At 33.9% G+C, this 19,407-nt stretch overlaps 1 protein-coding gene across 11 annotated transcripts in view; it reads right to left on the bottom strand.

Moving 5' to 3' along the window:
* The window catches only part of LOC134235365 (receptor-type tyrosine-protein phosphatase F-like), a 49,584-nt gene extending 31,361 nt beyond the window's left edge, over positions 1 to 18,223 (bottom strand). For 8 of the 11 annotated variants that reach the window (XR_009985394.1, XR_009985395.1, XM_062717493.1 and 5 more), the window contains exons 1-2: positions 18,010 to 18,222; positions 2,441 to 2,551 (exon numbers count right to left, since the gene is read on the bottom strand). Coding sequence is in view for 9 of the 11 variants with exons in the window: in XM_062717493.1 (XP_062573477.1) it covers positions 2,441 to 2,551; positions 18,010 to 18,118 (220 nt within the window). In the remaining 2 variants the exon portion in view is untranslated. Of the gene's footprint in view, positions 1 to 2,440; positions 2,552 to 18,009 lie in introns of all 11 variants that reach the window. The other 3 variants (XM_062717499.1, XM_062717500.1, XM_062717501.1) reach the window with 2 other exon arrangements.
* Positions 18,224 to 19,407: the final 1,184 nt, after the last annotated feature.

The raw sequence follows: 19,407 nt of genomic DNA, 5'->3' as shown, positions 1-19,407 counted from the left end.
AGGAATGTATTTCAATGAATTACATGTGTCAAATTGAATGAAGAATGTTTAAACGAAATAAAAAATCCAGTTAAAAAAAATATTTGGTATAAAAAGTCCACTTTCAAGAGTTAGTTATCTTTCCTAATTTTCCAAGACTCAAAACAATAGGAAACGTTTGACATTACATCTAAAATTCAGAACAAAGCTTTAAATTGCCAGAGTATACATTTAAATCAATAAAGCAATTTATATATAAATCAACACCAACACTAAATAGTGCAAGTAATTTTTTTTAATTTCAACAAGGTTGTAGATTTTAACTCGAATTTCCTCCATACAAATATGTCATTCATTGCTAGATCTCACTGCATGCATCGCTATGAAATTGACATTACTTGTTTGGCAAAGATTTGACTGTTTTATTTTGTTTCTGCTTAACAGCAATTCTTCTTGGTTTATGCATAATGAATCTGTTACTTTGTTTTTCACTGTTTATAACACCGCATGTACGTTTCATCTATTTTTAAAGCGTTTTAAAGGTCAGGGTCATATTATAGAGGTACCTGTACAATTCGTCCCCAGAGGAAACCGGTCGACACAATGAAGGTTTATTTTTTTGTGTAGAACGTCATCAAAAAGTGGTGTAATGATCGAGCCTCCTTAAAATCACTTTGAAGAAATACTAAGTCCCAGAAATCATTTTCAAATCACCTTGGAGAACAGCTAAGTTCAACAAATCATGAAGAAATCACTGTAACAATTTCCTTAGTTTAACAAATCACTCAGAAATTGTCTGAAATGGAAAAGAAATCACAAGCAAATCACCCTTTCATAACAAATTGTAAGCAAATCATAGTCATCATTTTGGTAGAAAGTGATTTATGCATGATTTATTAGATGAATTGCTTACAAATCACTGAATCAAATCACTTTTAAGTGATTTTAAAGCAATTTGTAGGCAATTTGTAAGTGATTTGTTTAAAAAAATTTTCACTTGGGAGCTGATATTATCAGAGTCTTTGATTAAACCTAGCACATCACAAATAACCCTGATATCTAGCACACTGTCTGTATGATGCACTATTCATCTTAAGATCTGGTAACAATATTAGGGCTGTATCAATATATCGATATATCGATACGTATCAATATTCAAGAAAAATATCGTATCGAGAAATTACTTCCAATACGTATCGGACAAGCAGTTTTTCTTCTAATTCTGCTAAAAAGGTGGAAATTCTAATCAGCAAAGATTATATTTCACCTTTTTAAATCAAAACTGAGATTTATAAAAGAAATAACACCATTTTTATAGTTATGATAAAATACATAACAATTTTATTTCAACATGTTGATTTTACAGTCATTAAAAGTTTCGATTGGAAGTGTTTTATTTACTGACTATAGGATAAGATCTTTGAAATGGGTAATAAAACACTATTTTTTTTTATGAAATCCATGCCTTAAATGATTAATAAGCCTTTTTTGATGGACTTGTTTTAGAATCCAATATATAGCATATCGCTTTAAGAAATATTGTATCGTATCGTATTGAAATTTTTTGCTCAATACACAGCCCTACTAACAATGTTAGGTGTTGATTCACTTATACTTTTCAAGTATAGGGAAGTGAACAAAAGAACAACCCATCAATATTATATCTGAGTGAGGAGAGAGGAAAAATTAGTTCCTAATTGCCCAATAGTAAAAGAGAAAAAGAAATTAAAAATTTTGAGGAGTAACATTGTTTTAAAAATGATAAACAATATTCACAATACAATAGACTAGTTTTACTTTAAATACAATTTCATGCTTTTGTTTCTCTAACAGAGAATTCTTATTTTATTCTTTTTGAATTCAAGAGGAAGAGTTCTGTAGAACTACTTATGTCAAAACTGACATGATGGGTATATGATCATGAAACATTGTTGTCTACCTTTTATCTGATAAAGTCCGATTGTATCTAACCCTAGGTTTAACAACCTTGTTGTACACAAGGAAAAATTGGGGGAAAAGATATGAAAAGTCTGATCGTGATAGCAGACAGATGTTCAATAACAATTTTCTAGTCATCCTTCATTTAGTGTCATGCCAGACAAACAGAAATATTGGGGTATTAGTTCAATGTACATATTAAGAAGCTCTGCTCAATCTAAGGGAGGTAACTCCATAATTATCTCGGCAGCAAATTTTGGTCCACTGCCATTGGAATCTCATTCAACTTTAAGTCATAAACATTATTCTTTGTTCAACAATTCAGACTAATTGATGGGATCAAGATTTTCATTCAGACTTTTTCTCCCCCCTCAAAGAAATAATCATTTGTTATGCAATTCAGAATTTATGATTTCAAGAGCCAACTCTTGTGAAGTTGTAAAAACTGAGTAATGTAAATAGGCATTCATTTTTTTCTCTAAGGATTTCTCTTTTTACCTCAGCTGCCACTAAAGATACACACCTCTGATGTATAACATCGCAGCATAAGAGTAAGTCACTCCATACTCATTGGTAGCTACGCATTCATATTTTCCATAATCTGACTCTAGGGCTTTGGCTATCCGTAAAGAACCTGAAAAAAAGAGATTGCTCAGTTAGTAGAAAACACACAGATTTCCAAATCTAAAGTAAAATTCTCAACTTATACATATTATGCAAGGGTTGATCCAAAAGTAATGTCACAACTTCAATAAAATAGCTACCAGTAGACATACAACAACAAAATTATAAATGATGGAAGCTATATTTATTTCAAATTAGACCTGAAAATTTGAATTCAAAGTAAATAATACTTTTAAAAATATAGAACTATATACAATGTGCGAAAACTGCGAATTTGGTATTGCAATAAAAATATTTGAGATTCTTGAATATGTTCACAAAGGAGTTTTCCACTTAAGTATAGTAGCGTGGTCCCTTTTTTTTTGCCCTAATTTTATAGAATATACATGAGGATACGGTATTATTTTTAGTTTCATTGTGTATAACAAAGTATTTCTTATTAATATTTTGTACAATCATTATTAATAACTTGGAATATCAAAATACAATCCAATTTCCAACACCTACTGAACACACAAATTCCGGAACATTTTCTTTCGAACAGAGTACGTTCCTCTATTACATACAAATGGGCGGAGACATTTAAATTAGGTATTATATAAAGAAAGAAACCGCAATGAAATAAACAATATACGATGGGTAATAATAATCTTCAATATGTTTGAATTTTATTTTGCATCATTCGTATTCTTCTTAACTTGGGGTGGGTAGGAGTCTTTTTTAGTTCTTGTGGTATTTTTGTCGGGGTTTTGAAAATCCCTCTAATCACAATAATTTTTTAAGATCTATCATTGTTGAATAAAATGTCAAAATATTTTACCCACTACAATAATTTTCTTTTATATGATTGTTTGAAAAGCACAAGCGATTGCATAATAATTAACGGTAAATACAAACAGACATACACTCCCATTCTTTTGTAAAGGGGGGAGGCTGAGAAAAAAAAAACAAGAAACATGAATTTGATAAAGCAAAAGAAGAAGATCGAAGAAATCCTTCTCCAAACTAGGAGTTAAAAAAATACTCATTTTTTATTTGAAAAATTAAACTTCAACATTAATGTGTGTTTATTCATATTGTAGCAGCGTAAAGGTGTATGAAAGTTTTTTTTGGGGGTGGGGTGGAGGTGAATGACTCAAGATTTATCCCTGAAAAGAATGGGTCACCCCTCCCCCAGATACTACGTGCCTGACATGTATATATATTTCTTAACTTCACTGTAAATTCTGCAATGAATTTTCCGATTTACTTTTCGATTATAAATACATTCCAAGTTTTTCCGAGTTTATATAAAATATTATATGCATGCAGCTAGCATCCAAAAACGTGACAAGAGTATCAAGTTGCTTTGAATATTGAAGTGGTCAGTATGCGAGTGCATTTGTTTAGACGGTGATTAAATGTGAAGAAATTATTACGTCTTTGGTATTTTCTGCTTATAATATTTTGTTTCTTTTTTGCAAGAAATTGATTAAATGTGTATTTATATACATCTACGCGTGTGCTTTAATTTTCGCAATATACAGGAATATTGCGATTACATGCATGAGAATTAAAAAATGTCCCGGTTTAACATAAGTGATATTCATCGAAGTCTACAGAGAGCCTTTTTTTATTTAAAAAAAATGGAAGCTGTTGTCTGCACTTTTCAAATACGAGCTACATGTGTCGCTTCCTACAGAAAACACGCTTTCCAAAGGTATTCACCTGTGGCGGAATGGAATCATGTGACATATCATCTATTCATAGCAGGTCAACAAGAGGTTAATCCTATGTAAATGTACTCACCGAACAGATTCAAAATCATGATACTTTTAAGTAGAAGACATAGAGCGCAATGTTGTTCAACAAAGATATTTTCACACAATCTGTATAAATATAACATACACATTATATTTTGATGTCGACTTTGAACAAATCTGCGCTCGATGTTTACGAAAGCTCTGAAGTGGGTACCTGTCACAAATTTCTTTTGATGTTCATGAAAATCAAAGGACCCCACCTTCAAAACACAGCTTCGCTTGTTCTTTTTTGTAATTATTTGAAATTTTTAAACGTTGGAGCATATACTACAGACATAAGAGAATAATATAATTAACTTTTTAACCTTTTTAATGAAAGTTTAAAATTTGACGAGTGACCGGGGACCACAGATAATGGCTTATTGAGACTTCTTCTTTCTGTTCTGAATAGAATTCTTGGTAGCCATTGTACATTCACTGTTTTCATAACAAAGTCCTTTGTCAAAATTCCTAGAACAGTATGAACATATTGTCCATATCTATTTATACATAACAGATACACAAATGTCTTTTGACAACATCAGACACCATGTTAAACGGTTCTTCCGACCTCTCTTCTTTCAGTCTTCCTGTATTATGATATAATAATTCAATGGCCTATCACACTCACTAAAATCGCTGAAGACTCTTCTTTACTCGAATAAGTTCTTTGTCAAAATTCCTTGAACAGAATAATAGTACATTGTCCATATCTATTTACATAACAGATACACAAATGTCTTTTGACAACATCAGACACCATGTTAAATGGTTCTTCCGACCTCTCTTCTTTCAGTCTTCCTGTATTATGATATAATAATTCAATGACCTATCACACTCACTAAGATTACTGAAATAATAGACTCTTCTTTACCTTTTTATCATTGTGAGTTTTAATCAGTGAAACTGTCTATACTAGTAATTTTACCCTGTTTTGAAGTAAAAATGCAAAAAATCCCCCCCCCCTGGTACCCCTGACCCAGGGGCCTTGAAATTATCCATTTTGACAAAGGTACCTTTCTTCACCCTTAGGCCAGTTTTTTTTTTTTTTTTTATAGATTTAGTTACGAACATCAGAATGAAAAAGTCGCATAGGAGGAGGAAATAAAAAGAAAAACATTTTTTTTTGGGGGGGGGGGGGGGGGATATAAATTATTTATTGACATTTGTACATCCATTTTTGCTTCATTTTTTATGCTGTCCTAACAAGATCCTTGCCACTGGACACATAATGGTTACAAATAGAAAAGTAGAACATTTAATTGTTTATTTCATCATCTGCCAGTTTGAGCCACTGATATAAATTTTGTGATGTTGATCAAAATATATTTTCCAAAATCAATTCTTTATAACTCTTTCAATACATCTTCATTTATTAATATGTGTTAGGTGAATGTGTAGACATTGTTTCAAAAATAAAATCTATTTGATACCTAACATTATAATTCCAATCAAAAAATAGACAAGGAGTATACTGGGGAGTAGGGTGAACATTTTTTCAATTAAGTGTAAAATATTTTTTCTGGCTGTCACAAACGATACTTATACATGCCTGTATATATTTGTTTATACTTGCTTTTTAAAAGTTGATTTTTATGCGCCCGAATCGATAGATCCGAGGCATATATTTTGTTTTTGTCCTGTCTGTTTATCTGTTTGTCTGTCTGTTGTCAACTTTAACCTTCACCACAACTTTTGAACCATGAGAGATAGAGACTTCATATTAGGTATGCATACTCCACAAAAAAAGTTCTTTCAAATGACATCAAGGTCAATGACCTTATGACCTTAACTGTGACCTATATGCTAAAAATAGCTTTTTCAAACTTTTGCAGTAACTATTGAACCATGAAAGATAAAGACTTCATATTTGGTATGCTTACTCCACTAATAATAAGCTCTTTCAAATGACACCAAGGTCATTGACCTTGACTGTGACCTATATGCTAAAAATAGCTTTTTTGAAATTTGGCCATAACTTTTGAACCATGAGAGATAGAGACCTCATATTTGGTATGCTTGCAATACTAATTAAGGTCTTTCAAATGACACCAAGGCCAATGACCTTGTGACCTTGACTGTGACCTTTATGCTAAAAATAGTGTTTTGGAACTTTGTTGCCACCGGGTGCATAGTGTTTCACAAACACATCTAGTTTTTTTTATTTCTTTAGGTTATTGTTTATATCTTCCTCAAATGGACTTACCTTATCTCATAGTTTTATTCATTAGATCTGATGCATAATTAAGCGATCCTTTTCTGAAGAATGATGCTTAGACTGTAAGCTATAACAGAGACCTAAACAGTGTAGCTAGCAATAGCTACCACGAGCAGTTTTAAACCTGTGGGAGGAAATAATTTACAGACAAATACTTTTGTATGTGAATATATAATTATCTCACCAGCATGTCATTGTGCAACAAAGTCGTCATCATTTTATTTGTCCTCTGAACGGGTGAAACATTTTGAATGGCACTCTTATCAATAAATTTTTACACTAAACCAAGCTATGGTGCTGCTATGAACTTTGCAGGCGACCATTTCACTAACAAAATCGCAAATCGTAAACGTATGATAACGTTTACGATTGCTAGAGGTGCACGTAAACAAGCTTTTCACAAAACTTATCGTAAACATAGCACTTACGACTAGCAAGTTACGATCAACTTATTGGAACTCTTCTGACAAAGGAGGTGTATCTGTATTTGTTTGAGAGTGAGAAAAGAGGAGAGAGAAAGAAAGAAATCTATATCATTACGAAATAAAAATAACTATCTTTTATTATTTGTTTTAGTCTTCAAAAATAAAGAGAGAGAGAGAGAGAGAGAAAGACAGACAGACAATGGAAAATAGATCACTAAAAATGAAAAAAATATTCTTTTATATACCTATTCTATGCATAAAATTTGATTAAAGTTCCTTTTTATAACTAGGATCAAATTATACATATCGAACATCTTTATTCATTCTTGCATTTAACGTATCTTAATTATCAAGTATACTCCACAATGGTGTATAATGTTTTATTTTACTTAACTCTAAAAGTTATTTTACTCCCTGCTAAAAATTATGAAACACTCGTGGTGAAACAAAACATATTTAAATATTTTTTTCCCCCGACTGTAAATACGCATTTTTTTCATGTTTCTGTTAGAAATTACAATTAATTGATGCATGTGATACAATTCGGCATGCTTATTACTAGTATTTCAAATATTGCCAATATCACATGCATGTTTTAAAAAGTATTTTTAGATCAGTATAAATAAGTAAGCAAAGATGTTAGCAGTCTATCTTGTTCAAATCTTAATCATCAGGAAAATAATACAGGAAAATATTTTACTGTTACAATTTGCAAGTTAATCTTATAAACCAAATTTATTCAATCTAAATCTCTAAATTGATTCAAATTTTCGTTGACAAACGCAGATCCAACAACCGACAAAACCCTCCTTGTAGTATACCTTGTATAGTAGATTGTATATTTTGGAGCATTGTCCGTAGCAATAGTTTTAAAAAAGGGGGGGGGGGGCAAGTTCCCCAAATTTTACCTGAGAAGCAAAATGAAATCAAACAAAATTTAATTGTACCCCCCCCCCCCCCCAAAAAAAAAGTAGGTAGTAACTTCCAAGAGTAATCTGACAAGTACAGGAAAAGTATAAAATGTCCAATTCCTAGAATTTGCCAGTGCCCGACCTTACAGCAACAAAAAGTAGGAATTAGGGAGGAGGATCTGAACAACATAGCCTATCTGAAGAAAGATCTACTTTGTAGCAAAATTTATGCCAAAAAAGTTGACACCCTCCGTGTTCTACGTGCCTCTGATTACATTTACATGTATGTATATTAGTTTTCATAAGTTAGAAAGGTTAGTTTGATTTTATTTTGATTGACCCAGTAAATAACAAAATTTTTATTTTAAAGAAATTCGGTTATTTTCACAAATTCACATATACTGTGTGCATTTTCCAGCAATTAATTTATTTAGAAAAGAAAAATAAGAATCAGTGAGGAATAGAGTTAAAATTCTTAGTTTAATTTTATTTCTGTGTCACTATTCATTTTTATAAAGGCGGTGTGGAGAATGTGCATCTATCTTGTAAGCGATCTTATTCAAAACGCATTTGATCTAATTTTAAACTGTATTTTTATTGCTTGATATTATGATCGAGAGCAGAATATATTGAGCTTTAAAATAAAATTGAAAAGAGCAAGAGCCACTTTGGGCCTTATTTGGCCCTAAGAATTTCTGAAAAATCAAAACTGCTCAGTTTAGGTTGCAAATGCTGTATTTATCACTTGAAGTGTTGGTGACCACGTATCTATTAATCGTGAGGTAATTTCCCATCTCAACAATGCATTATGATGTCATAAAATGCATCACTTTCTTCATATCCTGTAAATTCCTTGGAAAATGACCTAAAGTTGAAGCATTATTTCAACATTTCATATAGAGCACAACCTCTGATCAAAAATATGCAAATACATAATGAAAGCTCCGTTTCTTAAGATCAAAAAACACGTTTTATTTTTTGGATCGTGGGCTGTGCTCATATTTTAATTCCTTGCTAAAGGTAGTCAAAAACGATTTTTTTTTGCAGATTTCAAGAACATTGCAATTTCTCAAAGCCTGTTTTTAAATATTTGGATTCTCAAAATGAAAATTTTTTTTTATAGAAAATGAAAGCACAAAATATCTACTTTATTTTGAAATATGAAATGGGAAAGAGGGTGATACCGTGATAGTTAATTAACTGATATGAGTACAGGGTTATTTTATGCATAGGATGGCTCTTGCTCTTTAAAGTATTTCTTATATAATTGTCAAATTGATTTTTTTTGTCTTGTATCTTTTTTTTTTTTAAATTGGACAGTGTGATTTTAATATCAGACTCCGTCTACACAAAATACTATTGTTGTTAATGAAAAGTAGACAGAAATGTAAGAAAGTTGCTTATATTGTCATTTTTTCTTTCTTTTTCATGAAATTACTTGCACGTAAGTATTTTAAGAGTGCCCCTGACTGCTCGTAGAGTTACGATCAAGTTTCATTGTAACTCGCAAATCGTAACTCTTAGTGAAACGCACTTACGTGCTACGTTCAAGTTTATGTCTACGTTTACGAGCTACAACCTGTTAGTGAAACGCGGTCGCCTGAGATCTGTTTACCATGTTCAAAACCAGAGGTACGAGCTCGTAAATTTGAAATCTTGATCCCGACTCAAATTTGACATCGGAAAGAAAAAAAAAATTTATTTTTGAAAATTCAAAAACTTGAGCGGCGGGTTTGAAAACCTGAACATAAAAAAAATGTTTGCCTTAAATATGTAATTAGATCATTGGCATATTAACCAGCAGCAAAGGAAAATATGTTCAAAGAATTCATGCATTTCACTATACAATCATTATAGCCCCACCCTAACACCAGAACCCCTGACCCAGGGGCCCTAAAATTCAACAAGAGGCCCAAGGGCCTTGAATCGCTCTTCTGATAAATTGTACAATATATCACTTCTATTAAAAGCCTCCAACTCTATTAATTAGAATCATAAGACCCAAAATGCATCAACTTACAAAGTTTGATAATATTTAGCCAGTTAAGACTGAAGATATTATAACATAATCATAAAATACTATAAGTAGGTCACAGTGACCTACTTTTTGATTGAAATTTTCTGAGGACTCAAGATACATTAATTGACAAAAACTGATGATTCTAATTAAATAAATACCTGAGATATTCAAAAGTAGGTCATCATGACCTACTTTTGGTCAACATTCTCTGAAAACCCAAGATGCATCATCTGACAAAGATTGACGATTCTACGCCAATTAGTACTAGAGATAATTAAATATAGCCTTCAAATGTCAAAAGTAGGTCACTGTCAAAAGTAGGTCACGGTGACCTACTTTTTGGTCGACGTTATCCAAAAACCCAAGATGCCTAAACTGACAAAATTTCATGATTCTTAGCCATTAAGTACCTGAGATATTCAAAAGTAGGTCACCGTGACCTACTTCTTGTTGGACATTCAATGAAACCGTAAGATGCCTCAACTGACAAAGTTTGATGATTCCGAGCCAATCAGTACCAGATATCATTAAATATAGCCATAAAATGTCAAAAGTAGGTCACTGTGACCTACTTTTTGGTCGACGTTCTCCGAAAACCCAAGGTGCCTAAACTGACAAAGTTTGATGATTCTAAGCTAATACGTACCTCAGATATTCAAAAGTAGGTCACCGTGGCCTACTTTTTGGTCGACACTCTCCGAAAACCCAATATGCCTCAACTGACAAAGTTTGATGATTCTTAGCCAATAAGTGCCTGAGATACTTAAATATAGCCATAAAATGTCAAAAGTAGGTGACCATGACCAACATTTTGATCGTCACTCTCCGAAAACCCAAGATGCATCAACTGACAAAGTTTGATGATTTTAGGTCAATAAGTACCAGAGATTCTTAATTATAGCCACAAAATGTCAAAAGTAGGTCACCATGACCTACTTTTGGGTCGTCACTCTCCGAAAACCCAAGATGCATCAACTGACAAAGTTTGATGATTCTAAGCCAATAAGTACCGGAGATACATAATACAGCCATAAAGTGTCGAAAATAGGTCACCATGACCTACTTTTTGGTTGTCACTATCCGAAAACCCAAAATGCATGAACTCACAAAGTTTGATGATTCTAAGCCAATAAATACCTAAGATACTTAAATAAAACCATAAAATGTCAAAAGTAGGTCACCTCGACCTACTTTTTGGTCGTCACTCTCCGAAAACCCAAGATGCATCCACTCACAAAGTTTGATGATTCTAAGCCAATAAATACCTAAGATACTCAAATATAGCCATAAAATGTCGAAAGTAGGTCATCGTGATCTACATTTTAGTTGACATTTTTCAAAGACCCAAGATGCATCTACTGACCAACTTTGATGATCGTAGGTCTGAAGGTAATCAAAATATGCGTTCTAAACAATTTGAAAACAAATGTCTGCAAAATTCAAAAAGTAGGTCAAAGTACAAGATTTGATGATTCTAAAGATCCCAGTGTCTGAAATAATGGGATTTAATGTTTTTAAAAGAATTAGTCATAAAGTTCAAAAAGTAGGTCACGGTGACCTACTTTTAAGTTGACATTGTTTGAGGATGCAAGATGCATCAACTGACAAAGTTTGATGATTATAGGCCTTAAAGTGTCCAAAATATGCCTTCAAATCAATTTGGAAACAAATCCCCGCAAAATTTAAAAAGTGAAGTCGTAAAATGCATCAACTTACAAGAATTGATGATCCTAGTCCTTATAGTAAGCAAAATATACACGTTTTTATTAATTGTAAATTTAGGTCAACTTTGAAGTGACCTTGAGACCACGCCCTTTGCCCCAGGGTAATTCCCCCTGCAAATTTTAATCTTCGATATATCCTGATCCTTGTATGTAAGTTTGGTGAAAATCTGCCTGGTGGTTATGGAGAAGAAGATTTTTTAGCAACCAGTACTTTTGGTTTTGTTTTCCTGATTATCTCCCCTTGTTTAAGGGTCCCAACCCTTATTTTAGTGTCAATGTTAGCCCTTGGGCCAAGGATAGTCTGTGACAAATTTGGTACTGATTGGCCAAGGGGTTCTTGAGTTATGGCCCATATTCTAAAAAGTTTACGCACACCGCACACCGCACAAATGGCCATAGCATTAGCTCTTTGAGCCTTTGGCTCAGAAGAGCTAAAAATTAGCAAGAGGCAGCCTTATTCAACATAACTATGTATATGGTTAGTTTATTTAATGCCCAGGAGCAGAAAAGATTTTCAAAGAATTTATACAAAGTCACTTAAATTCACTATACAATCTATAGAGCCCCACCCTAAAATCAGAACCCCTGACCCTGGGGCCATCAAATTCACAATTTTGGAAGACGTGGCCTTATTCAACATAACTATGTTCTTAGTTAGTTTATTTAATGCCCAGGAGCAGAGGAGAAGATTTTCAAAGAATTTATGCAATTTCACTATACAATTAATAGAGCCCCACCTTAGCACCTCAAGACCCCTGACCCCTGGGCCATGAAATTCTGGTACAGGCAGCCTTATTAAACATAACTATATACTTATTTAGTTTATTTAATGCCCAGAAGCAGAGAAGAACATTTTCTAAGAATTTATGCATTTTCACTATATTTAGCCCAGCCCTAGCACTAGAACCCCTGACCCTGGGGCCATGAATTTCATAATTTTATTAGAGGACTCAATGCTCATTACATTCATGCTAACAGTTTGCCTGCTTGATGTCCAGGAGTAAAGAAGAAGATTTTTAAAGATTTCAGTAATTTTAGTGGTTTTGGCCCCACCCCTCAGGCCCCAGGGGGGCAGGAACCATGAAATTCACAATTTTTGTTCCCCTTCACCCATAGATGCTGTATACTAAATTTGGTTGAAATTGATTCAGTGGTTTCAGAGAAGAAGCTGAAAATGTTCAAATGTTAACACATGACGTATGACGTACGACGACGGACGAAAATGGATAGCAATAGGTCACCTGAGTGACTCAGGTGACCTAAAAAGACGTAGGCAAAGGGAAAAATCAAAGAAAATGTAATAAACAGAAATTCAATATTTTGTAGGTAAATTTGGAATTTATTTCACTCTCGAGACAGGATTTTTTTTATATTTTCACTCATGCTTCACATTCGTAAAAATATTTTTAAAAAATCCTGTCCCACTCATGAAATGAATTCCATATTCAACTACAAAACACTGAATATCCTCTATATATTGTATTTGATAACATGACACCAAACACAAACAAGAGGCCCACGGGCCTTATAGGTCACCTGAGTATCGTGCAACAACTTTCAAACAAATAACTTTGGTTCGTGTTTTAAACAAGAGGCCATGAAATTTACAATTCATAATTTTGAAAGAGGCACCGTTGCTTATCATAATTATAAATTTAGCATTGCTTACTCTATTAATTAATACCCAGAGGTTGATCAGAGTAACAAAGAGAAAATGCACTTCCACTTTATAACCAGTTTTGCACCTCACCCCAAAGGAACCATGGACCCTGGGGCCATATATTTCAAAATTTTGCAAATTTTATCATAAAATGGTTGATTAATACCAAAGAGCAGATTTCAAAGCATTAATTTATTTTCAGACTATGTAACACCCCCCCCCCCCCCCCCCCGCCCCACCCCAGGGATGGGAGGGGCATAAAAAATAATCATTTTGCTAGATGCACCTTTCTTCATTATAAATATATATACTTGGATCATTGGCATAAAACCCAGGAGCAAAGGAAAAGATTTTCAAAGAATTAATGTATTTTCACTATATAATCTATATATAGCCTCTCCCTAGCACTGGAACCCCTGATCCTGGGGCCATAAAATTCAAAATTTTGGAAGAGGCACTCTTGCTCATCATACTGTAAAAGCACAAATATTTGTGGGGGATTAAATTTCGTTTATTTCGTTGTTAACAATATTCAACGAAATTAAATCCCACACGAAATTTTATATGGCTATATATTGAATAGGGTTACTTTCAAAACAATGAAATTAAATGCCCACGAAACTATTTTTGATGAGAAAACAACGAAATTTTGTGCCCACGAAAATTTGTGCTTCTACAGTAACTATGTGCTTAGTTAGTTAATTTAATACCCAGAAGTGGAGAAGAAGATTTTCAAAGAATAAATGCATTTTTACTATATAATCAATAGAGTCCCACCCTAGCACCAGAACCCCTGACCCCGGGGTCATAAATTTACAATATTGGAAGAGGCACTCTTGCTCATCATAACTATGTACTTAGTTAGTTAATTTAATACCCAGAAGTGGAGAAGAAGATTTACAAAGAATAAATGCATTTTCACCATATAATCAATAGAGCCCCGCCCAAACACCAGAACCCCTGTCCCTGGGGCCATAAAATTCACAGTTTTGGAAGAGGCACTCTTGCTCATCATAACTATGTACTACGTTAGTTTATTTAATACCCAGGAGCAGAGAAGATTTTTAAAGAAATAATGCATTTTCACTATATAATCTATATAGCCCCGCCCTAGCACTAGAACCCCTGACCCTGGGGCCATGAATTTCATAATTTTGGTAGAGGACTCAATGCTCAATACATTCATGCCAACAGTTTGCCTGCTTGATGTCCAGGAGTAAAGGAGAAGATTTTTAAAGATTGCAATAATTTTGGTGGTTTTGGCCCCACCCCCCAGGCCCCAGGGGGGCAGGGACCATGAAATTCAAAATTTATGTTCCCCTTCACCCATAGATGCTGTATACCAAATTTGGCTGAAATTGGTTTGGTGGTTTCAGAGAAGAAGCTGAAAATGTTCAAATGTTAACACACGACGGACGACGACGGACGAAAACAGATAGCAATAGGTCACCTGAGTTACTCAGGTGACCTAAAGATAGGGACACTGCGGCATTACTTTTGGATCAACCCTCTTACTTAATTTCCTATGTAAGGAAAATTTACTGTCATAGAAGAAGGGGGTGCAGGTCTGGTGCTATTTCTTTAAGGGGTCGATTAGTATACAGTTATGGAATGGGTACGAGGGAAATAGCAAATTTATGGTTCCCCGAGGGAGGAAACTATTTCCCAAGGTGGCAAAGCCGCCGAGGGGAACCAAAAATTTGCTATTTCCCGAGTTCCCATTCCATAACTATTTTATTATACCGAAACAATCATAGGCGATTTAATTTTTTTCTGCCAGATATTCCGACACAAAAAAAACACTGTAGAGGCATAATTACAAATGCATGCGGTTTAACAGATTGTATGGTAAGTAATGCATCGTGTCCTAACACAAATAAATTTTTTTTAAAAAGTATTTTCACTGAAATTTCGAAGAATCGTCGTTGTCTTCATTTTGCTAGAATTCAAGTATGATTTTGACATCGCATGTCGAAATGTTTTGACGTCATAGTTACATTGCTAATAACATGACGTCACAGACTCGAGATTCCTTGAACGCTCCGCCCACTGAACACTTTGATTGGTTAAAATTACTAATAAATATTCATGAGGTAGTAGTCCCAGGGAGTAGCTCTGATTTTCCAGGGAGTAGTCTTCAGATGAGCACAATAATAAGTTTCTTCTCAGGGAAATAGACAGTTTTATGGTATTAATTTTATATAGAGTAATTACAGTAGAGGTATAATAATATCCAATATATCATTATCAAGATGTCTTAAACATATGAAATTTACTTTATTTTAATGTGAATGCTATCATTTTCCTATTTAATATTTAAACAATATCTGTCCTTTATAATTTTTTACTTCATATATTTTTCTTTTAATCTCTAAAAGTTTCAAGTGTTTCACATTACTGCATGATCCATAAATAGATTTAAAACATATATTTTTATGCCCCGCCATGAATATGGCCGGGACATATAGTGTTTGTCATGTCCGTCATCCATCCTTCTGTCCTTCCATCTGTCCTTCCGTCACACTTTGCATTTAGCTCTGATCAAAGCTCAGTTTCAAAGAAACTATCCAAGATATTTTCATCAAACTTCATATGCTGATAGATATTGATGAGAGCTATGCAACTGCATCAACATTTTTTGACCTTGGCCTTTCCTTTGACCTTGACCTCACTTTTCTTAAATCAGTGTTTAGCTCAGTTTTAAACATACCATTCAAAATGGTGTTATCAAACTTCTCATGTTGATACAAACTTGCACAGATGATGCATCTAGCGATGAACACTACCAGACTTCGGATGCTGGATCTGACCTACATTTTTCAGATGAGTGACCAGATTAAAGTTTTTGGAGCAGTTCCATTCCTAATGAACTATAAGCCCTACTTGGACCAAACTTGCATGGATGATGCATCTAAGGATGGACACTACCAGACTTGCTTCGTGCGCTGGATCTGACCTACATTTTACAGATAAGTGACCAGATTAAAGTTTTTGGAGCAGGTCCATTTCCAAGTAACTATAAGCCCTACCCAAACCAAACTTGCATGGATGATGCATCTAGGGATGAACACTACCAGACTAGTTTAGTATGCTGGATCTGACCTACATTTTCCAGATGAGTGACCAGGTTAAAGTTTTTGGAGCAGGTCCATTCCTAAGGAACTATAAGCCCTACTTGGACCAAGCTTGCACAGATGATGTATCTAGGGATGGACACTACCAGACTTGCTTCGGATGCTGGATCTGACCTATATTTTCATTCCCAAGTAACTATAAGCCCTACCTGAACCAAACTTGTATGGATGATGCATCTAGGGATGGACACTACCATACTTGCTTCGGATGTTTGATCTGACCTACATTTTCATTCCCAAGTAACTATAAGCCCTACCTGAACCAAACTTGCATGAATGATGCATCTAGGGATGGACACTACCAGACTTGCTTCGGATGCTGGATCTGACCTACATTTTCATTCCCTAGTAACCATAAGCCCTGCCTGAACCAAACTTGCACAGATGATGCATCTAGGGATGGACACTACCAGACTTGCTTCGGATGCTGGATCTGACATATACTTTCATTCCCAAGTAACTATAAGCCCTACCTGAACAAAACTTGCACAGATGATGCATCTAGGGATGGACACTACCAGACTTGCTTCGGATGCTGGATCTGACCTATATTTTCCAAACAAGAGACCAGATTAACTGGGTTCGACATCAACGGTTGACCGGCGGCCCAAGCCCACCAAAAATTGGAAGGTCCACCAAATGTTCTGGACTAGGTGGACCGTTGGTCCACTTAAAATTTAAGCACTGTTTTAAAAAACAGTAAAATTCTGTTTTTTTCTTCTTTAAATTGACATTCGTTACTCAAATTGTTAAGTCCTCCATACATGTTCCTGTATTTTACAAAAAATTAATTTATAAAATTTGTTTTAGGTAATCAAGGAAACCTAGCAAGTAGATATATTTTACATGTAAAATTTATGACTCCAAGAAAATTGAGATGTTAGAACATTCAACAAGGACCTTGAAAAAAGAAGCATGTAAAATTTGTGCCTGGGTTAGCCAGTCTCTCCTCTGTTTACATAATGCACAGAAAGGTGTGAAAATTACACTTGGTAACAGGAAATAGCTTCACGCCTGAACGCACACTGTTGACCAGGTTTGGAGATAATTAGAATTAATTGACAGCTGCATTAATTTATGCATTGTTTATTTTTGTTTATTGATTTTCAAACAGCCGTGATTTATTTATTTGATTCTACTGACGTAAACAACCCACAGAATCACAGTGAGTCAATCCCCTCAAGACATATAGATATCTAACATGCACACTGTAAAAATGCTTTGATACATTTATAATGAAAACAATTATCTTCTGGGGAAAATTAGGCTTTCTATTTTTTATATTATTTTCTTATCAATGAAAAGATTTACAGAATTTTTGTGCCCTAAAACTAGAATATGTGTTTGTAGGGGAGATTTCTTAATGATTGAAAATACTATGCCGGCACTTAAAACTAAAGGGTGCAAAAATTGTAAACTGTGACCTCATCAGCAGATAATTTGACTCATCAACGGTTCATCCCTGGTTTAGATTTTGTTCTTTCTGGTAAAATATATTCTAAGAATTTTCCTCAGAAGCTTTAAAAGGTAGTTAAATAGCAAAATAAATATTCTTACTTAGAATCTTGTATTTCATTTATCTGACACACACGTACCTGTTTCTGTGATTGTGAGCCGTTTGTTGTCACCCAGGTCTACAGGGACGCCATTTTTGAACCACTCAATATCAAACTTGTGTCCATTAGCATCCGCTTGACACTGCATAATGGCAGGTTTCTCTTTCTCAACAGATTTTAGCTCTGGATTTACAATGATTTTGGGATATCCTACTGGAAATTCTGTAAAAATATATATATATGAAAGTAAAGATAGGTTATCTTCGGCCTTATTTATTGATAAATAGTGCAACAAATTCTTTCTCTAAATAAGCTAACCCATATTTCTAGTGTTAAAACATTTCAGTACGTGCGGAATTCCACATTCAACTGAAAAAAAAGTGTCAGACTCCCTCCATCTATGACATTTGTTTGACAACTGAATGTTTAGTATCTCTTAAAAAAAAGATCATTAGTGAATAGAAGTCTATATATTGAGGTATATATACCATTGAATTAATTTTTAAAACAAACTTAGATGAATAGTTCTGCACTCATCAATGATAAAACTCCTGATTAGTTTAAAAATCTTGCTGAAAAATGTTTTCTTAACGTGATAACAAAATGCCAACTTGTAGGAAGAAAATATATTAGGGATGTCAATGAATAGTCGACTATTCGACTATAAGTCGAATGGACCGACTATCGAATAATGAAACGACATTCGAATATTTAAAAAATACAGAAAAAGGAGGTGATAAAGAAATTCTCAACTCAAAATTGATAAAGCGTCATTACTCAAACCATTATAGTATTTGCCCTCAGTCGAATAAGAGCTTAAACATAGTCACGGTATATAATAAATTTCCACATTATACATATGGACAGTACAGTAATTACATACCGCGATAATTATTTCTCAATTACCGACCTTTTTTTATTGTAGTAAATTATGCAGCGCTATACTTGACTTTGAAAATAATTAATTGGACTTGTACCAATTATAGATTTATTAATTGCCTCTAAGAATATTCAGATGCTGTAGGAACACACCAGCACCGTGAAGTTTTGAAACTTCTATAATTATCGAACAATTAATAAACCTACACAGTAAGGAAATTTTGATAGCCGGGCTAATCGTTAATTGAACAAGCAGTATTTTACAACATCCCCTAATGTGTGAATAGTGTGTGTTTACCCCTCCCCTTTTAATAAGCTTTAGAAACACCGTGCTGACAATTCTTTAAGCGTACTAGAACAAAAGAATGTACAGACCAATTTATATGAATACGTGATTTACGAGAATTCATACATTTTGGAAAATTAATTGCTGGTGTAACAACTTATTCCTACTTTACGTTCCTCTGAATATCGGTGTGTAATATGCTTTGTAGGCATTTGATGTTACTTTTTACATAAATTTACGAGAATGGTTTTTGATTTATAAATACGCTATCA

This window comes from Saccostrea cucullata, unplaced genomic scaffold, assembly GCF_032062105.1.
Source record: "Saccostrea cucullata isolate Sc308-1 unplaced genomic scaffold, CSIRO_AGI_Scuc_v1 ctg7319, whole genome shotgun sequence".
NCBI classification, from domain to species: domain Eukaryota; kingdom Metazoa; phylum Mollusca; class Bivalvia; order Ostreida; family Ostreidae; genus Saccostrea; species Saccostrea cuccullata.
Note: the sequence above shows the minus strand (reverse complement) of the source record. Positions and strands in the feature narration are given on the sequence as shown.